The 19,046-nt window shown below is 48.4% G+C and overlaps 1 protein-coding gene across 1 annotated transcript in view; it reads left to right on the forward strand.

Moving 5' to 3' along the window:
- MAP3K9 (mitogen-activated protein kinase kinase kinase 9) overlaps positions 1-18,312 on the forward strand; it is an 88,985-nt gene extending 70,673 nt beyond the window's left edge. The window contains exons 7-12 of the mRNA XM_003901998.5: positions 295-417; positions 2,064-2,217; positions 4,437-4,505; positions 5,971-6,083; positions 7,630-8,433; positions 10,097-18,312. Of these exons, the coding sequence (XP_003902047.1) occupies positions 295-417; positions 2,064-2,217; positions 4,437-4,505; positions 5,971-6,083; positions 7,630-8,433; positions 10,097-10,581 (1,748 nt within the window). The 3' untranslated portion in view covers positions 10,582-18,312. The remainder of the gene's footprint in view (positions 1-294; positions 418-2,063; positions 2,218-4,436; positions 4,506-5,970; positions 6,084-7,629; positions 8,434-10,096) is intronic.
- Positions 18,313-19,046: the final 734 nt, after the last annotated feature.

The raw sequence follows: 19,046 nt of genomic DNA on the forward strand, positions 1-19,046 counted from the left end.
ACAGCTATTCTTAATACATAATTGCTCAAACTATATTCGTTATATAGACAACTTTATGAAGCTCACTAATGAAGTTCCTTGCACAGTGAATTTCCCATCTTTTTATACGTTCATCTCCCCATGTCCCTTGGGAAAAAGAGATGATTCTAAAAGAGAACATTTCCCAGGTGAACAAAGAGCTTTTCAGGAAACTGGGGCCTGTCCCTCGAGGATGCTGAGAAATGTCAGATTTCTTATATGAATTTGATTATGGGAAATGTTAATGCATACATGTGTTTGTCTTTCCCCAAGCAGATTTCCAGCACAAGTTCACGGTGCAGGCCTCCCCCACCATGGATAAAAGGAAGAGTCTTATCAACAGCCGCTCAAGTCCTCCTGCAAGCCCCACCATCATTCCTCGTCTTCGAGCCATCCAGTGTGAGACTGTTTCCCAAATTAGCTGGGGCCAGAACACACCAGGGGCACCTGTCCCCTGCTCTGTCCAGCCACCGACTGGTCCAGGCTTGCTCCATCCATAACTTCTGCCACCTCTCCTCGACAATGTGTATATACATGCACATATGTACGCAAACCCTTAGCCCTCTCCCTTGTCTCTCTCCATTAACCTTACTACTGCCCCCTCTACCTTTTAGTCACATATCAGCAAAGGGGTTCGTGGTACTAATGGGATCTTTAGTGGTTCGCAAAGCAATTTGAAAACTGGTGTGTGATGTAGATACAGGTTACTACCTGGCCTGAGAACCTCACACACTCTTTGCCATATTTGGGGCATTGTTGCTTTTCTTTCGTCCACGCGTCCCAAGGAAGGGTTTTTTTTCAAAGTATAGGTCCTAAGGAAACTTGCCATATACTTTATAATAAGCCAAATCTGGACTGGTTTTATCTTTGCTGCAGTATTTGCTTAAAAAAATATACTCACACGTACATATAAGTGTGTGTGTGAATATACACCTATATGTGAATGAATTAGTTTCCCTGATTTAAAGACAGAGAGATTTTATTTAAAAATCCAAGATTTCGGCCAGGCGTGGTGACTCATGTCTGTAATCCCAGCACTTTGGGAGGCGGAAGCAGGCAGATCATGAGGTCAGGAGATGGAGACCATCCTGACCAACATGCTGAAACCCCACCTCTACTAAAAATACAAAAAAAAAAAAATAGCTGGGTGTGGTGGCACCCGCCTGTAGTCCCAGCTACTCGGGAGGCTGAGGCAGGAGAATCGCTTGAACCTGGGAGGCAGAGGTTGCAGTGAGCCAAGATTGCACCACTGCATTCCAGCATGGGTAAGACTTCATCTAAAAAAAAAAAGAAAAAAAAAAAAGAAAGATTTCTAGCTTGAAAAATGAAGTGAAATCAGTGGGTTTCTTTTTTCACGTGGCTGCAGTTGGCTGGCACTAATAGCAGCTTCCATATACTCCATATTTTGCCTCAGCCCCTTCAACAACTTGTTTTTTGGTAACTAGTTCACTTCGCTCATTTATGATATAAACACAATCCCTGGGGCATTTGGGTCTCAACCCTTGCTCCGAGGTATTCATGTCAGAAAAATATTCCTACTCTCTTATCTGTCTTTCTCTAGGCCTGTTCCTTCCCCCTCTCCTACTCCTGACTTCCTTTTCCATAACCTTGAACTCCTCATTTTCTTCCTTTCCAGCCCTTTCTTTTCAAGATTTCTGCATTTCCATGCCTTCTTTACCCCTTGTCTTTTTTTCCCCCTCACCTGCCTCCTTATTTGCTCACTACCCAATCCCACCCAACAAAACAAGTTAAGTCAGATCTGTTTGGAACTCTGATGTCTGGCTGGCCTGAGCTCTAGCTTTACATTGGATTTGTGAAAATTGAAGAAGTGTTTCCATGTTTAGTACTTTGAGAGAGCTAAATGATTGGTGGCTGAGAACTCTATTACTTTCCTGGAAGGGTCCACTTGGGCACAGAGTTTTTGATAAGGTCTAACTTCCTTGCAGCTCCAAATGTATGTGTGTGTGTCTGGCGGTATAGAGGCTAGTTTGGGGGAGCCCTGTCTGTGCATGTTCTAGATCCTGTCCAACCCTTGTTATTCACAGTGACACCAGGTGAAAGCAGCAAAACTTGGGGCAGGAGCTCAGTCGTCCCAAAGGAGGAAGGGGAGGAGGAGGAGAAGAGGGCCCCAAAGAAGAAGGGGCGGACGTGGGGGCCAGGGACGCTTGGTCAGAAGGAACTTGCCTCGGGAGATGAAGGGTAAGTGCCAGATGACATGAAATTCTTTCTCACTTGAAGATGGATGCACCATTTAAACATGGGATATGAAATACCTTTTTTTCTCTGTCGTGTGTTTGATTGCTTTCTGAGAAATTGCAAGCTTCTTGATCTTTACAACAGTTTTTCGACCTCCATGTTCCTGGAACCTCCTAGGACAGACATGGAAAACTTTTTCCATAAAGAGCCAGATAATACATATTTTAGTGATTCCTATGGCTCTTGAGCTCCACTGTTGGAACATAGAAGCTGCCAGAGACCATGGACGACATGTAAATGAGCGAACGTGACTGTGTTCCAGTAAAACCTTATAAAAGCAAGTGGCAGGCAGGGTTTAACCCACCAGTTATAGTTTGCCAACCCCTGAAGGCGTTCTTCTCAGAGTAGCAAGTAGCCCAAGCATTAACCAAATGGAAAAAGTTCTGCCAGACTGTTCTGCTTATACCTGGCTCTTCATCCTTAAAGCATTCATGCAGAGGAAAGAGAAGAAAGAGCAGAGGTTAACAGGACTCTGTTGCCTAGAGGTTCATCCTGAAGCAGGGGCAGGCAGAATAACCCAGCCCTGGTAGTGCAGTTTTATACAACTCCGGGGCCACTAGAACTTCTTTCACATCTCACCCCATAGCCATGCTGCCATGTATGATGGCCTCCTCTGGGCAGGGCACAAGGGGGCTGAGAGCCTTGAGTGTGCTTGTATTCTTACTCATGGGCTTGAGGCCTGGGATTCAAATTCTCCCCTGAGCCTAGGTTCTTCCCAGGCCAGGCACTCACAGTGTAGTAGTGAAGATCTTTGACTTTGGCACCAAACTACCTGGGCACGAACCCTGGCACCACCACACCTAGCTGTGTAACCTTATGTTTTCTCATTTATAAATGGGATCAGGCTTACAAGTGCCCTGAACCTGCAAATGGCCTTGGTAATCCTTTAAATACTAAGACTCCATGTCCAAAATCTATGATTTTCCCATGTCAGATCTGAGCTGAAGGTAAAAATCACAGTTTGATTCATAAAGGATTGACTCTCTGAGGCTAGCCTTTGGAAATCACCAGATACCTTTGAGCAGAAAGTTTAGATATGTAGCGCAAACTACCTCAGCTAGGTAAGAATCCAGCGATAGAATCCTTGGGGGATGGCAGATTCTTCTACTAAGTTTTGTAGGGGCGAGAGCTCTCCAGTTTGTCCTTTGAGCTCTCAGCTAGAGTAGGGTTGAACTGGTACTGAGAAACTCAGTCATCCTGAGTCTCTTGATATTTCTTGCCATTAATGTGATTCCAGATAGAGTTTACCAGACTGGCTATGGATTTTAGTAATTCCTATGGTTCTGCTTCATTTAAAGAATTTTTTTTTGGTCTTTTTTTTTGAGACGTGGAGTCTTGCTCTCTCTGTGCCGCAGGCTGGAGGTGCAGTGGCGCCGATCTCGCTCACTGCAAGCCCGCCTCGGTTCACGCCGGCCCTCCTGCTCCTCAGCTCTCCCCGGTAGCTGGGACTCACAGGCCCACCACCTCGCCCTCCGGCCACTTTCTCTTTGTATTTTAGTGAGACGGGCTCACCCTGTTAGCCAGGATGGTCTCGGGATCTCCTGACTCCTCGTGATCCGCCTGCCTCGCCTCCTGCTGGGATTAGGCTTGAGCCATCACTCGGGCCAACTTTGGGATTTTCTTCTTCCTCTCAAACTTTTGAAGGAATTAAAAAATACATGACAATTTTTTCATGATTCTCAGTTCCTATTGAAGGAATAAAAGTATATTCTATCCAGGCTTGAGTGAAGACCTCTTTAATGTCAGAAATTTTGAGAACTTCTATGTGATAATATTTCTGGGTTTAGTACCTTTTAACCAAAGAAAACGTGATGAACAAAAGCCATTTTGAATTCAGTAATGTTAAGTGAGTTTTGCATCCTCATCCTTTTAAAAAATAATACGTATTTGTCCAAAACATGCATACCTCTCTATAGACTGCTTGGGTATCTATGGATTCACAGGCCCCCTGCAACTGTGCTGCAGGTGCCCAGGGATCTTTGTCCTGGGCCTGTGGTGGCTTAAACAGGATCATCTTGTTAAGATTCTTTCATGGTGTGGGCTTTGCGGCTGCACAGTGGGAAGGCAGCTGGCGATGTAGTGTGAGTCCATCTTTGATGTGGGAGAGGCTGAGCTGGATGTGCCCTCCATTGCCTGCTACTGATTCTCTTTATTCATTGAAGATCCCCTCAGAGACGTGAGAAAGCTAATGGTTTAAGTACCCCGTCAGAATCTCCACATTTCCACTTGGGGTGAGTCTCATCTTCACCCTTTCACCAACTGTCCTGGTAACAATGTCCCTTCCATTTCCTTGTTCTCACAGCATACCCCATAGAATCAAGCCTCATTATTGCCAGGGCTGAACTGACTTTTTTGTTTTTGTTTTAAGCAGTACCATTGTGCACCTTGGGAAAATTCCTGTGTTGATCTAATTTTACCATATTCTTCACTCCACTGATCACTCCAATTAGGATACTCCTGCTTGATTTTAGAGAGGCTTAGATATGTGGCTATTTATCCTTTGGTCTTCAGCACTGGTTTTGACTTTACTAGTCTGGATTTTCCTGGATCCAGAGCTGGAAGTAATGTTACGAGAGTCTCAGTTGGAAGCCCCAGGCTGTGGGTTTGGCAGCAGGCTTATCTCTGTCTCTGTATTTTGGTTGAAACCAGTGGTGGTTGGGATGTACTTTAATTTGCTGGTATTTCTGATAGCACTTGAAACAGAATTCTGAAAAGGGAAAAAGTTGATCCTCTGTCTCTCTCAAGATGGCTGGGACTTTGGGGAAAGTGGTCTTTAGTTTAATGATTCTTTCTAGCCTTAAACAAAAAAAAAAAAACAAAAAAAAACAAAAGAGCAACTCTGGTCATAATCCCAATATTTCCAGGGCAACCATATCCCACAGATTCCTCAGTCCTCCCTTTTGCTCTCCTCTAGGGAAAAGACCAGTGCTTCTAGGCCTCTGGTTCCCCCCTCCCACAAAGTGGTTGGCGGGGTGCCCAGGCTATATCCTCGGAGAGTTTCTGGCTTTCCATATGAGCTGATTACAGGGATTTGAAAGCGAGCCCCTGTCCTCTGTCTCTCCACCCCCAGACAAACCGAGGGCTCTGCTTCAGCACTGTGCTCTACCCACATAGGTCTGTCCCACAGTGCACTGGGTTGGTGCAGCTTTGTTGGTTGATCTTTCCTTTTGAAAAGGGGATGGCTTTGAAAGTTGCCTAAGCATGCCATAAAGCGTGGAAAGAGCCTGAGAAACGCTGTGTGTGGAGTAGCCTGATCCACCTCTGCTAGCTCGGCTGCCCGGTGCTTGCCTGGCTTCGCAGGTCTTTGCATCACAGTAACTGTAATGCCATGAATGTGTTGTGTCCAGTGTCTGCTTTGAGTGCTTCTCTCTTAAGATGGGCTCAGGCAAGACCCCCGCCAGCAGGGCCATCCTTATTCTTTCTGTCTGCTTGCCAGCCTGCCCACTAGTTCTTTCTACAGTTCCACAGCAGCATGTGAGGGGGGTGGGTCATGTCATTGCCCTTTTCTTCCCTGGAGCATGTGCATTTCTGTTTGTGAAGCAGGTGGGCTTGGTAAGGGTCATTGCCTGTATGTACTCCAAGGCTCTTTGGTAGAATGAAGCAGGCAGGGAGAGACATCTCCATAGCCCCATGGAGCTGAGGGTGGAGTAAGGAAGGTAACCAGTTCTGACAGTTTCCTCTTTTCGTCTGATTCAGCCTCAAGTCCCTGGTAGATGGATATAAGCAGTGGTCGTCCAGTGCCCCCAACCTGGTGAAGGGCCCGAGGAGTAGCCCGGCCCTGCCAGGGTTCACCAGCCTTATGGAGATGGGTAAGCATAGCTCCTGTCTTGGCTCTCTCCCTGCTCCCTTGGGGCATTCTTGCCGAAGCTTCTAGGACTGTTTAAGGACCCCTATCACTGCTTCATGGAGGCCATCTCCCCTTCTACTCAACTCCTGCCCCCCACTCTATCCCTTCTTAGTTTGCTCCACTCCCATTTCATTGAGTCTCCCCAAATTATCATTTCATCCTGCTGTTGCCATGGAGCCTGCCCTTGAAATTCTATCCCAAGGGACCAGTCATAGTCTTCTTAGGGCAGTGCAGATGGGTGAGGCATTATATCATTCATTTACCTTATCTGGATCTAGTTCCCCAGTGTGGCGAGTCCACAAAGTGGGAGATGGCAGTAAGGACACTGCAGCCCTCCTCCCAGGAAGCTTTTCCCATGTTACCCTGTAATGACTGAATGGGGAGGTGCTTCTCCACACTGTCTCTCAGATAATGCTGTCTCTGTAGATGTCCAGGGTCGTAATACATCAGTCAACAGAGTAGATTGGCTGTCCTACACTAGGGATTCCAATCCTTAGCGGGAGACTGATCCTAAGACAAGTTGCTAGGCCATTGTCCTAGAAATCCAGAGGCCCTTTTAATTTTAAGGTACAAAAACATTGGGAATGTTTTTGTTCTAGAATGTTCAGTGTTCTAGAAACTCATACTGCACTTTGTGTTAAGGGGCCGTTATTAGTCAGGGTTCTCCAGAGGGAGAGAACCAATAGGAACCAAAAGGAAGCTTATTAGGGAGAATTGGCTCACACAATTACAAAGGCAAAGCCCCATGATAGGCCATCTGCAAGCTGGAGAATGAGAAAAGCCTGTAGTGTGGCTCCCAGGGAAGACAGGAGAGTGGCTCAGTCCCAGTTTGAAAGCCTTAATACCAGGGAAACCAGCAGTGCAGCCCCCAGTCTGAGGCCTGAGAGCCCCCGAAAGGCCTCTGTTATAGGTCTGAGAGTCCAAAGGATGAAGAACCTGGACTCTGATTTCCAAGGGCAAGAGGAGAAAACGTGTCCCTGTCCGGAAGGGAGAAACAGAGAGAGCAAGCTAAGCAAGCTGAGCATCCCCCTTTTTCTGCCTGCTTTGTTCTAGCCTTGCTGGCAGCCAATTGGGTGGTGCCCACCGACATTGAAGGTGGGTCTTCCTCTCCCTGCCCCCGACTCCCATCTCAGTCTCCCCTGGAAACAGCCTCACAGACACCCCCAGCAACTGTGCTTCACCAGCCATGCAAGCATCCCTCAGTCCAGTCAAGTGGATACCCAAGTCACCATCACAGGTCCCTTATGAAAGAAATGGCAAATTAGCGGATCTTTTCTTCTGCTATAAGGAAATGGGCTCTGGAATTGAGAGTAGTTTCCCTGTGTTGGGGGTTGGATAAAGCCCCCTTGGTTCAGTGTTCAATTCCATGTCCTGGTCATCATACCATTTAACCTTTGTGTCCCTGAGACTGAGACAGGAGGCCTGGGTTTAGGGGAAAGGGCCAGATTCTTATTACTGTCACCTCACTTCCATTTCCCTTTTCTCTTCCGCTCTTGTCATCTTCACAGAAGATGAGGACAGTGAAGGCCCAGGGAGTGGAGAGAGTCGCCTACAGCATTCACCCAGCCAGTCCTACCTCTGTATCCCATTCCCTCGTGGAGAGGATGGGGATGGCCCCTCCAGTGATGGAATCCATGAGGAGCCCACCCCAGTCAACTCAGCCACCAGTACCCCTCAGCTGACGCCAACCAACAGCCTCAAGCGGGGCAGTGCTCACCACCGCCGCTGCGAGGTGGCTCTACTCGGCTGTGGGGCTGTTCTGGCAGCCACAGGCCTAGGGTTTGACTTGCTGGAAGCTGGCAAGTGCCAGCTGCTTCCCCTGGAGGAGCCTGAGCCACCAGCTCGGGAGGAGAAGAAAAGACGGGAGGGTCTTTTTCAGAGGTCCAGCCGTCCTCGTCGGAGCACCAGCCCCCCATCCCGAAAGCTCTTCAAGAAGGAAGAGCCCATGCTGTTGCTAGGAGACCCCGCTGCCTCCCTGACACTGCTCTCCCTCTCCTCCATCTCCGAGTGCAACTCCACACGCTCCCTGCTGCGCTCTGACAGCGATGAAATTGTCGTGTATGAGATGCCAGTCAGCCCAGTTGAGGCCCCTCCCCTGACCCCTTGTACCCACAACCCCCTGGTCAATGTCCGAGTGGAGCGCTTCAAACGGGATCCTAACCAATCTTTGACTCCCACCCACGTCACCCTCACCGCCCCCTCGCAGCCCAGCAGTCACCGGCGGACTCCTTCTGATGGGGCCCTTAAGCCAGAGACTCTCCTAGCCAGCAGGAGCCCCTCCAGCAATGGGTTGAGCCCCAGTCCTGGAGCAGGTGAGTCTTCTTCCTCTTTTCTCTTTCCTTTGTGCCTCCTCAGGGAGTGAAGATGTTTGCAGGCCTCATTTTCTCTTTGCACTTCTGGACTTGCGTGAACATCATTCCTCCTCTTAGCCAATCAAGAAATACAGATTTGGTATCAGGGAGGCAGCCAGGGCTGGCTGACTTCTCTCCGACCTGTGCCTCAGGGGTCTTCCCTGAGGATTGAAAGAAGACAGGCAGGTTCTAGGAAGAATCAGAAGACCTGGGACTCCTTTGGAATGTCCGGCCCTGAGTCTTAGGGTAGTTTTCAGGGCACAGGAAGGGAAGGAGTCTGGCTTCTAGTTATTCCCTGAGGAGGAGGATGCATTTTCCAGGAAGGAATCTTGCACTGCACGTGGGAGGGGTATTTTCTGCCACATAGCTGGGATTTTGCCTCTCATTATAGCATTAGTTCACACGCACTCAGAAGGCAGGCTTCCACCCATTCATCACACCCTTCGTCACTCACCCCTGACTCATACTTGCCTCCTCAGGCATGGAGATGAGTCCAGGTAAACTGCTATCCCTGTGCATATGACTGCCCTCAACACCTGACACACCTGGGGGCACACACTCTTTCCTGTCCTGTCTCTTTCCTGTCACCGTCTCTTGCTCCCTGGAAGACCTAAGTCTGACTTGGAAACAGCCTCTAATCCAATAGGGAAAGGGGGGATGGTAATGCCCTTTCAATGAGATTTAAATGTCAACAACAATTGTATTTAAATGTTTGACGTGACCTGCCGTCCCGTTTTTTGTTAGATATGTGACCTATTTGGGAACAGAAACCCTACATTACTCACCTTTGGACTTCTGATACCTAGCTCTGTTCCTGTCACGTGTTTATTACATGAATGAACAGTAAATGAACAGACATGCCCTTAAGTCAGGAGGCAGCAAGCTTTTTTGGTGAAGGGCCAGATAGTAAATATTTTAGGCTTTGTAGGCCGTGCAGTTTGTGTTGTAACTACTCAGCTACGCTGCCGTAGTGGGAAAGCAGACACTGGATGTGGCTGTGTTTCAATAAAATTTTGTCGTATTCCTTTTTTTCTTTTTTTTTTTGAGACAGAGTCTCACTCTGTCACCCAGGCTGGAGTGGAGTGGTGTAATTACAGCTCACTGAAGCCTCCTGGGTTCAAGTGATCCTCTTGCCTCAGCTTCCCAAGTAGCTGGGACTACAGGCATGGACCACCATGCCTGGCTAATTTCCCAAAAAAATTTTGTAGAGATGGGGTTTCATCATGTTGCCCAGCCTGGTCTTGAACTCCTGGGGTTAAGTGATCCTCCTGCCTTGTCCTCCCAAAGTGCTGGGATTATAGGCATGAGCCACTGCACTCCACCTAAAACCTTGTTTATGAACACAGGTGGCTAGCTTGTGTGTCATTTGCCAACATCTGCCTGAAGTTATTTCATTACAGATATGACCCCCATATGTCCTATTATTCTTACCAGATATAGGGATCATGGCCTTCTAGTTCACTACTGTATCCCCAGTGCCTCCCAGTAGGTGCTCCACAAACGTTTGGTGATTCATGTTCTCCTGAGTGCATAGGGATATGGTAGTGTTGTGGGAGAGTAGTGGATATCTAACCCCGAAATATGGCACATCATCTGATGCTTCTCCCTTTGTCTTTTTGACCAGGAATGTTGAAAACCCCCAGTCCCAGCCGAGACCCAGGTGAATTCCCCCGTCTCCCTGACCCCAATGTGGTCTTCCCCCCAACCCCAAGGCGCTGGAACACTCAGCAGGACTCTACCTTGGAGAGACCCAAGACCCTGGAGTTTCTGCCTCGGCCGCGTCCTTCTGCCAACCGGCAACGACTGGACCCTTGGTGGTTTGTGTCCCCCAGCCATGCCCGCAGCACCTCCCCAGCCAACAGCTCTAGCACAGAGACGCCCAGCAACCTGGACTCCTGCTTCGCTAGCAGTAGCAGCACTGTAGAGGAGCGGCCTGGACTTCCAGCCCTGCTCCCCTTCCAGGCGGGGCCACTGCCCCCCACCGAGCGGACGCTCCTGGACCTGGACGCAGAGGGGCAGAGTCAGGACAGCACCGTGCCGCTGTGCAGAGCAGAACTGAACACGCACAGGCCTGCCCCTTATGAGATCCAGCAGGAGTTCTGGTCTTAGCATGACAAGGATTGGGGCGGGCAAGGGGGACAGCTGGCGGAGATGAGGGGAGCCAGGGGGCACAGCCCTTTCTCAGGGTTGGACCCCCTGAGATCCAGCCCTACTTCTTGCACTGATAATGCACTTTGAAGATGGAAGGGGTGGAAACAGGGCCACTTCAGAGGGTCTCCTGCCCTGCAGGGCCTTTCTACCCATGTCCACTGGAAGGGCTGTGACCATCAGCTCTGGCTGTATAGGGGAGGGAGGGGTGCATGCATGTCCCCCACCCTCCACAGTCTTCCTTGCCTTTAGAGTGACCCTGCAGAGTCACTCAGCCAAATCTGTCTGCTGCTCCCTCTCCTCAGCCAATTGGGTGTGCACAGAGCTGTCCTGGGGTCCCTTTGTCAGCCCCGAGTTCAGCTTCCCAAACACCGGTATTGGATATTCTGTGATTGATTTTGCTCCTCCTCCACTGTACCCCAACACCCAGGAATGGGAATCTGGCTTGGTTCGAGATAGGAGCTTTTCTGTGTCCTAAGCCCTTTCATGCTAGCAGGAAGACTGAAAGCAAGGTGGCCCAGTATGGGGTCATAGGGCTTGATAGACCTGGCACTACCTATCTGCACTTCCAGGTGCCCCACCTATTTATTTGAGCCCACAGGTGGAAAGGGGAACTGCCTCAGTGAGAACAGGGGGACGGGGGTGTTAGGAAAAATATAGTAAAGTTGCAGTGAAGAGATTCATGAAGTATGTCCTTGTTCTTTTTGGAAACTCTCAGCAAAGGGCAAACCAGCAACTGTTGAGGGTACCCATCTAGCTACTTGGGGTCAGGACCTCATCAGACCAGGTTCGGATACATCATATGCTCATCCCAGGAATAGTTTCTTGGGGGACTCACTCACTGGTGCCAGTTCTAAGTCAGAAACAAAATTCCACTGTCTGTTCCTTTTGTTGTCTGAACTTTATGTGTTACTCCCTTCGTTTGGTCTTCACTCTAATCCCTGGAGTTTGTGGGCTTTCGGTTATGTTTAGTTAGTAGATATCACCGCAATGCCCTAGAACAGCATATGAAGTAGAATACCATATGGCCACCTAAACACTGGGACTTGGGAATTCACTCTCAACTGGGCCATCCATGTTGTGATGCCCTTGAAGTAAAATGGAGCCAGCAGGAGTACCTTCTGTAAATGCATGTGGCAAAGTGCTATTTATAGGGTGCCCAGGGAGCCCCTGATGTACAATAACCTTTAGGTTCCCCATACTGGCAACTGACCAAGGCCTGTGCACAGGGAGCCCCTCATGCTGGGCTCTGGACCATGAGCGGAGTAGGAAGGATAGCAGAGGCCAACCCTGACCTTTCTGGAAGTTATTTCCTTAACTTGAATGTTGAGCTTCGTCTAAAGCTTTCTCATGTATGTCTTCTCCATGCCACTACTCTGAGGCCTCCTGTGTTATGTGTGAACAGTTGTCTTTATGTGGGAATGGTGACTTGATTGGGAGTAGTCTCGAGGTCATTCCCCTCTTCCCTCGAGACTCTCTGAATGCTGCTCCACTGTCTTTTGTCTTGGAGGTCACTCAGCAGGTTCCTTGCATTTGCTGCCTGGATGTGCAGCTGGCAACAGTGATGAGTTGGTCACTGCTCTTTCTCCATAACTAGGATAGATGTCCTGCCTTGGTGATCACTAAAGGGGTGACCTTGGTTTTCAAGTTGTTCCTTGCTTTGTGATCCCATTAGCACTGTGGTTCAAGGGGCCCACCAAGTCTTGGACAGGAAGGCACTACTGGTTTTGTTGCCCAAGATTTTGTTACTGCTTTTCTTCTGTGTCCTTCTCTTTGTTCGGTGAAGCCAGTATGTAAGATACTGTTTTTGTCCCCATTCCCCCTACTCCTGGGCTAGGAGGAAAAAATGTGAATCTTACCAGCAGTTCCAGGCAACCAAATGATTGTTCTTCATTCTTGATGGGGAGAAGTACATACAAAGTCTGTTCTGACCGGGCGCGGTGGCTCACACCTATAATCCCAGCACTTTGGGAGGCAGAGGCAGGTGGATCACCTGAGGTCAGGAGTTCGAGACCAGTCTGACCAACATGGAGATACCCCGTCTCTACTAAAAATACAAAAAAATTACTGAAGTGTGGTGGTACATGCCTGTAATCCCAGCTACTTGGTAGGCTGAGGCAGGAGAATCACTTGAACCTGGGAGGCAGAGGTTGCAGTGAGCCAAGATTGCGCCATTGCACTCCAGCCTGGGCAACAAAAGCAAAACTCCATCTCAAAAAGAAAGGTCTGTTCTGTGCCTTACTTACCCCGGGCCCTCCATCACCTCAGGCTAAGCCATGAACACATCTGTATATCCTTGGCTTCACTAAATGGCACTCTTATGGCCCTCCAAACCATGCTGCCTGTACACAATGCTCTGTGGTATGAGGCAGAGATTTTTCCTTTGCTCATTTTTAACGTTTGCCATTGTGTTAGGTTGCGGCCATCTTTCTAGATGTAGTGTAACTGATGTAGTGTAAACTGAATGATGGTCACCTGCCATTGAGTGACAGGTTGAATGCCATCCTTACTTGTCCACTGTGGGGAAAGATAAAGGAAGGCTAGGTCTTTGCTGAGGAAATAATTGTACCTGAAAGAAGCCAAAAGCAGGGTTATCTAAAGGTGCTACTGTGAGCATCCATGAAGAAGGAACAGTTACCATCTCTCAACTCCTACACACCTGGTCTCTGATGGGCCCTGACTGCTGCACTCTGTCTGTGGGGCAAGGCTGGAGATGGGCTAAGGATCTGTATAGTAGTGGCAGGTCTCAGTGGCTTTCTCTTCACTCGAGTTCCCTTGTTCTGTGGTCCTGGTCAGGAGCAGGCCCTGAAGCTGTGAATGAAGCCACTTGAATGGCCGTAGCCGGCCCCCCTTTCCCCTGCCTTCCCTTTGCACAAAGACACATTCCTTCTACTCCTGGCAGGTGCTCAACTTCATGGAAGATGATAATAGGAGCAGTTACTGTTCTCTGCCCCTGCTCCTTGGGTTCTTCAGCTCCTTCCGCTGATTCGGATTAGCCCCTGTTGACCCCCTTGGGAATCCAGACTGCTGCCAGGAGGCTGAGTAGACACCTCAGTTATCTGTATGTTATTTCTGAGAGGCTTTGGCGGATCTTCTTCACTTGGCATCCTGTGGCATCCCTAGGGTCTGGTGGTAACAATAATAGCCACGAGGATACCTTACATTTGGACAACTCAGAACAGTGCTAACTTTTCCTCCTGACCTTTGCAAAATGACATCATTTTCCTTGTACATTTGATACACTTGCTAGTAGAGAAGGGGAAATGCTTAAAGATGAAAATTCAAATGAAGAGAAATGAAAAAGTGGCTTGGACTAATTGCTGAGTGAGGCCACCGGGCTCAGAACTGAACAAAATGCAGAATGGCTGCATTCACCATTCTGCTTTTGCTGTGTGGCCATAGGCTTGTCTCTTTAGCCCCTCTCAGATTTCCTTCCTTTAAAAGCAATCATCACATGCTTTCCTCTCAAGGGGGTTGGGTGTATGTATCAGAAGGTCAGTGAAGCACCGTAGCCCCTTGCCAGCTCCTTCATCTCTACAGGATGAATCGCTGAGAGTGTGGCTCTCGTCACCTTTGCTTTGAGGGAACTTGCCTTTTCTTTCGTCCTCTGGCTTCTGGAAGAGGAGTGATTTGGAGGTGGCTGAGCATGACTAATGGGAGCCCCCGTCAGGCCCATGCCCTTCTGCCGCATTTATGTAGCACCTGGTATTGACAAGCATTCTTTCCTAATTCCCCCACTTAACTTGTCGGACGCTGTCTGCCAATGTCATCCTCACCATTTGTGTCTTACAGAGAAGGAAATGGGAGAGGGGGGTTGGTAGCAACATCAGAGTGACAGTTGGTTGTCTCTCATTTCTTGGGGTCATCAGTCTGATTTGTTTAGAGCCTGGAATCATCCCAGTTCCTGGAAGAATCTTTGGAAAAGGGTCCCCTTACCCTTGGGATATGTGTCATGGTCACTAAGCCCCCTTTCCCTCAGGCTGCTGTTGCTCAGGGACACAATGAGATACCCCTAGGACATCTAGACCTGACTTTTCATGAACTCTTTTGCCTCTGTGGTCCTCACATTATAGTCCTGCCTCTCTCCTCCTTCCGTTGTGTGAAGGAGACACCTCCTGAGCAATCCTAACTCATCCAGCTCACTTTCAACAAAGCAAAGAGCAGAGGACACTGAAGACTGGATGGCTGTGAATGGCACACCTTGGGGTTGAAACCATGTTGGCAGGAACCTGGTGATCCAAGCTGCCTACTTCCTGGGTGTGTGAATTTGCACACATCTTTTCCCCTCTCTGGACTTCAGAAGCCTACTGTGAACTGGGGACGATGCTATCTCCTTTCCCTCCTGAAGCCCTTCTAACTTTAAAATGTATGGTCCTGGAACCATGAGTCCTGCACAGAAACTGCAGCCTTGCCAGATCACTTCCCTTGGTACAGAAAAGTGTGCGTGTGTATGAAATATATGTACGGTTTTATGTCAAAAACAGTTGAATGTCAGCTGTTACATATGGTTCACCCTAATGTACCTGCCTCTCTCTTTGGCTTTAGGTCTGAGAATGACTTGTCTTTGTCAAGGTATACTATTGTTAGAAAGACATTACCAAATGCATCTCTTCTTTCGGATCAACATATTCCTAGATTAGGAATTCAAATTAATGAAAATTCACATGTGAAAGGAAAATCCATTGCTATTGCTGGGCTTTTCCCTGGCATTGCTACCTGGGTGGGTGCTCACCACTTCAGGTGCTGATGTTGGGAGGCAGGAGGAGGAAGCTGAAATCCTGTCGATTAAGGCTAATGAACAGGGCTTAGGTGCCTAATTAGTGTGACTCAGCCCGGGACTTCTGGTTAGCTGTGCAGGCCAGGTGAGTCTCTTATGGACTTCCTCTCAGAATGCTATTTCTCATTTTGTCCTGATGAGATATTGGCAGTCATGTACATCCGCTTCCTCATCCATTTCCTGTCTTGGGCCCTGGAAGTACCATGGCCTCCGTAAGCTACCTAGGGAACCCTGGCTTTGCTCTTCAGCATTTTGGGCTCACTCCATGATCAGGAGCCAGTAGGACTGGTCCTCCCTGATTCTTACTGCCTGTGGTTCCCCATCCCCTACAGGGAGCCTGCTTTGGGCCTTGAGCTGGAAAGGGAGAAGAGCCTTGGGAGTTTTTCCACACCACTCTTTGTTAACCCTTGGAAACAGACCCACCTTTGCCCTAACCCATCTTCCTACCTGTCTGGTCTGACCTGCCCTCCTAGTTTTACTAGGCTGATTGGCAGGTGTGGACATTATAGGAGTCTATCGAGATAGGTGTCTAACTAGGTGTCTCAGGATTGGACAGCAGAATACAATTCCAGGGGTGCACAGACAGGCCTCTCCTACCGGGACATGAGGGATAGACGTCTGGGCATTCTGAACCTAGAGGTCAGAGTAGTCACAAGCGGAGCCTTGGGGAGCGAGGGCCCCGGGGACATCATGTTCCTTGCCCTACACTCACTGAAGTCCAACGCCAGGTTTCAGAAGTAGTATGCTGCCCGTTCCTGAGATCCTTCACACCTGGACACCAACCCAGACAAAACCTGACTTAAAATTTTGATACTGTATTCATCGTGGAATTTTTCAGTAACTCTGATTTTTAAAAAATATTGCATTGGAATATGATTTATCTTGATTACTGAGGTTCTTTGTTTTTTGGCGCCCCCTTAAATTTTAACCCAAGGCGAGGGCCTCACTCCACTCTAGACACAGCCCTGCCTGCCCTCTGTGAGGGGGCTTAGGTACCACTGTGAAATAGGTTTTATGTTTTTTTTCTTGCCCTTCCCCTCAACTCCTGAGTGAGGCAGCAGCTCTCTGGGGGGTGCTCCCATTTAAATAGGAGTGTGTAGACTTACAGCAATGAAACATCTAGGAGCTTTTAACTTTGGATCTACACCTGGGTGTGACATTTCCTTGGTGTTCTCTGGCTGCCTTTCTGGCTGTCTGCAGCCCTGAGGGCACTTGTGTGTGTGTATGTTCCCTGGAGAAAGGAGGTGATTACGGCAGAGAGGCTCCTTTAGATTCTCATCTTAAACCTCTTTGGAACATGTTTGAATTCCAGAAGTGAATGAACTTCATTCATTCTCTCCTCCAGATTTCAGAAGGGACTGAAGTGAATGGAGGCTTTTTCACTCCCTGGCATGCCAAGAGCCACGATCCCTAGCTCTGTGCCTGCCCAGTGAGTCTTCAGAATTTGGCCATCACATCCTCTGCTAGTATCATTTCCACCACCCTCCTCATCTTCTGTCGTCTTTATTTCATTCTTATCGTTTATCTCTACCTCCAGTTCAGATGCCATGCTGGCTGTGGCTCTTCATCACTATCAGACTGAGACGTAGATGTATCCCGGCCTGCTTATGAAGACTGATAATACATGATAATTTTTTTCCATGTGGAGGGGCGGTGTTGTCCTAGTGATTCACATATATGTGTAATTTTTGACTCCTTACAATAATTCTGGGATGTGGGTGTTACCCCCATCTAAGGATGTGGAAACCAAGGCTCTGATGACTCTGTAATTTGCCCAGGGTCACACTGCTAGGAAGCAAGTTGCTAATCTGCTGGGTTGCAAAGTCACCTGTCTTTTTCCTCTGAGCACATTTCTAAGCCACTGCTTAGAAGCTCTTGAGATAAAGTTGGCCTAGCTCAGGTCCACCTAGGTTTTGAGATTGCCCTTTGCCCAAGGAGGAGCTGTGTCCTTGGCTCGCCTGTCGTCTGCCTATGACCGGACTTGCACCCTCACAGGTCTCAGCTGACATCCTCAATGCTGCTGGCTGCCTTCCTCTCCCTGTTTCCTCTCCATGACTCCAGGGGTTTGAAGCACACAGGAGCTGGACATGTCAATTCTGTAGCTCTTCTCCCAACATCACTGAAGGCCATGAGCCTCTCTCCTCTGTTTCCAGCCCGCAGGTGCCCTGTTGCTGGTCTTCATTCCAGCTTCTCCTCACTTTTGTCAGTCTCTGAAGCTTGGAAGCCTTACTATAGCTTGTGTCTCCTCCCTGGGCACTTGAGGTCAGGCTTTTGCCTCTTTGTCGCATTGAGCCACATGCCCTTGATACCCAGTTGTAGCAAAGAAGGGAGGTGATGAACTTGCTTACTTTCTTCTCTGATGTCCCTCCCTACGCATCCTGCACATTCACCCACAACCACTCCCCACCGAAACCCAGATATGTTATAGTCTAAGGCTTTTAGAGGATTAAAGAAAGGAGTTGGAGGTGGGTTTTACTTAGTTCACAGAAAAGCTGTCTTTGGGATTTTTCCTCCCCCTTAGGGCTTTTAAGTCTAGGTGAAGTGAAAGTTCACGTATGTGTTTGTTTGGTTCCTCTGTAATTAGCTACTAGTTTTTATCCCTAGACCTTCTCTGCTCCAATGTCTTGTCCATGTGTCCTGACCCTGTGTCCTTGAATTCCCACTTTGCTTTGGGATTTAAGTTATTGTATGTTGTCAACAATATTTAAAGATGAAAAAGTTCTGAAGGAAACTTATCAGGTTCTTTCCTTTGGCTTTTTTTTTTCTTTCGAGGTACTGTAAATTGTTAACTAGGGATGCCAAGCAGGCTTGGTTCAATGGCTAAACCTCTTACTGTATTACAGTGTAATGCTGATCTCAGCCTGGTCTCAACGCCAGAGCACACAGAGACTTGAATAAAACTGTTATAACGATTACCTCTGGTTTGTTGTGGTTCTTTGTAAACGCATCCTTTCCTGTTTTGTTTTGTTTTTTTGAGACGGAGTCTCGCTCTGTTGCCCAGGTTGGAGTGCAGTGGTGCTATCTCAGCTCACCGCAACCTCCACCTCCCAGGTTCCAGCAGTTATCCTGCCTCAGCCTCTCAAGTAGCTGGGATTACAGGCACCCACCACCACGACCACCTAATTTTTTGTATTTTTAATAGAGGTGGAGTTTCATCATGTTGGCCAGGCTGGTCTTGATCTCCTGACCTCAGGTGATCCACCCGCCTTGGCCTCCCAAAGTGCTGGGATTATAGGCGTGAACCACTGCGCCCAGCCTCTTTTTTCTTTCTAATTAAACTGAATGCTTAAGGAACTGGGCTGTTTCCAGGGAGTTTTCATAGGGAAAAAAATAATTGGAGAAAGATGGAAATGCTGCAGAAAAGAGGAGGTGGGTGAGAAGCCTCTCTGAGAGTCTAAGAGCCTCCAGCAGGATCATGGGGGTCTTTGTGAATGACACTGCCGAACGGTGCAGTCTCTGCTCACAGTTGACTTTCGCATAGCTCGTGGATTTTGGCTTTCAGAGCTGCTTGTGAGTATGGGCTGTCTCCTACTCCCTACCCCTAACCATGCTGACGTTCCTGGTGAAGTTGTGAATGGAGCTAAGAGGACAAACACATGGAGTTGTAGACATGTGAATAAGACTTGCCGGCTGTGGGTCACAGATTCCT

Source organism: Papio anubis, chromosome 7 (assembly GCF_008728515.1).
Source record: "Papio anubis isolate 15944 chromosome 7, Panubis1.0, whole genome shotgun sequence".
Lineage (NCBI taxonomy): Eukaryota > Metazoa > Chordata > Mammalia > Primates > Cercopithecidae > Papio > Papio anubis.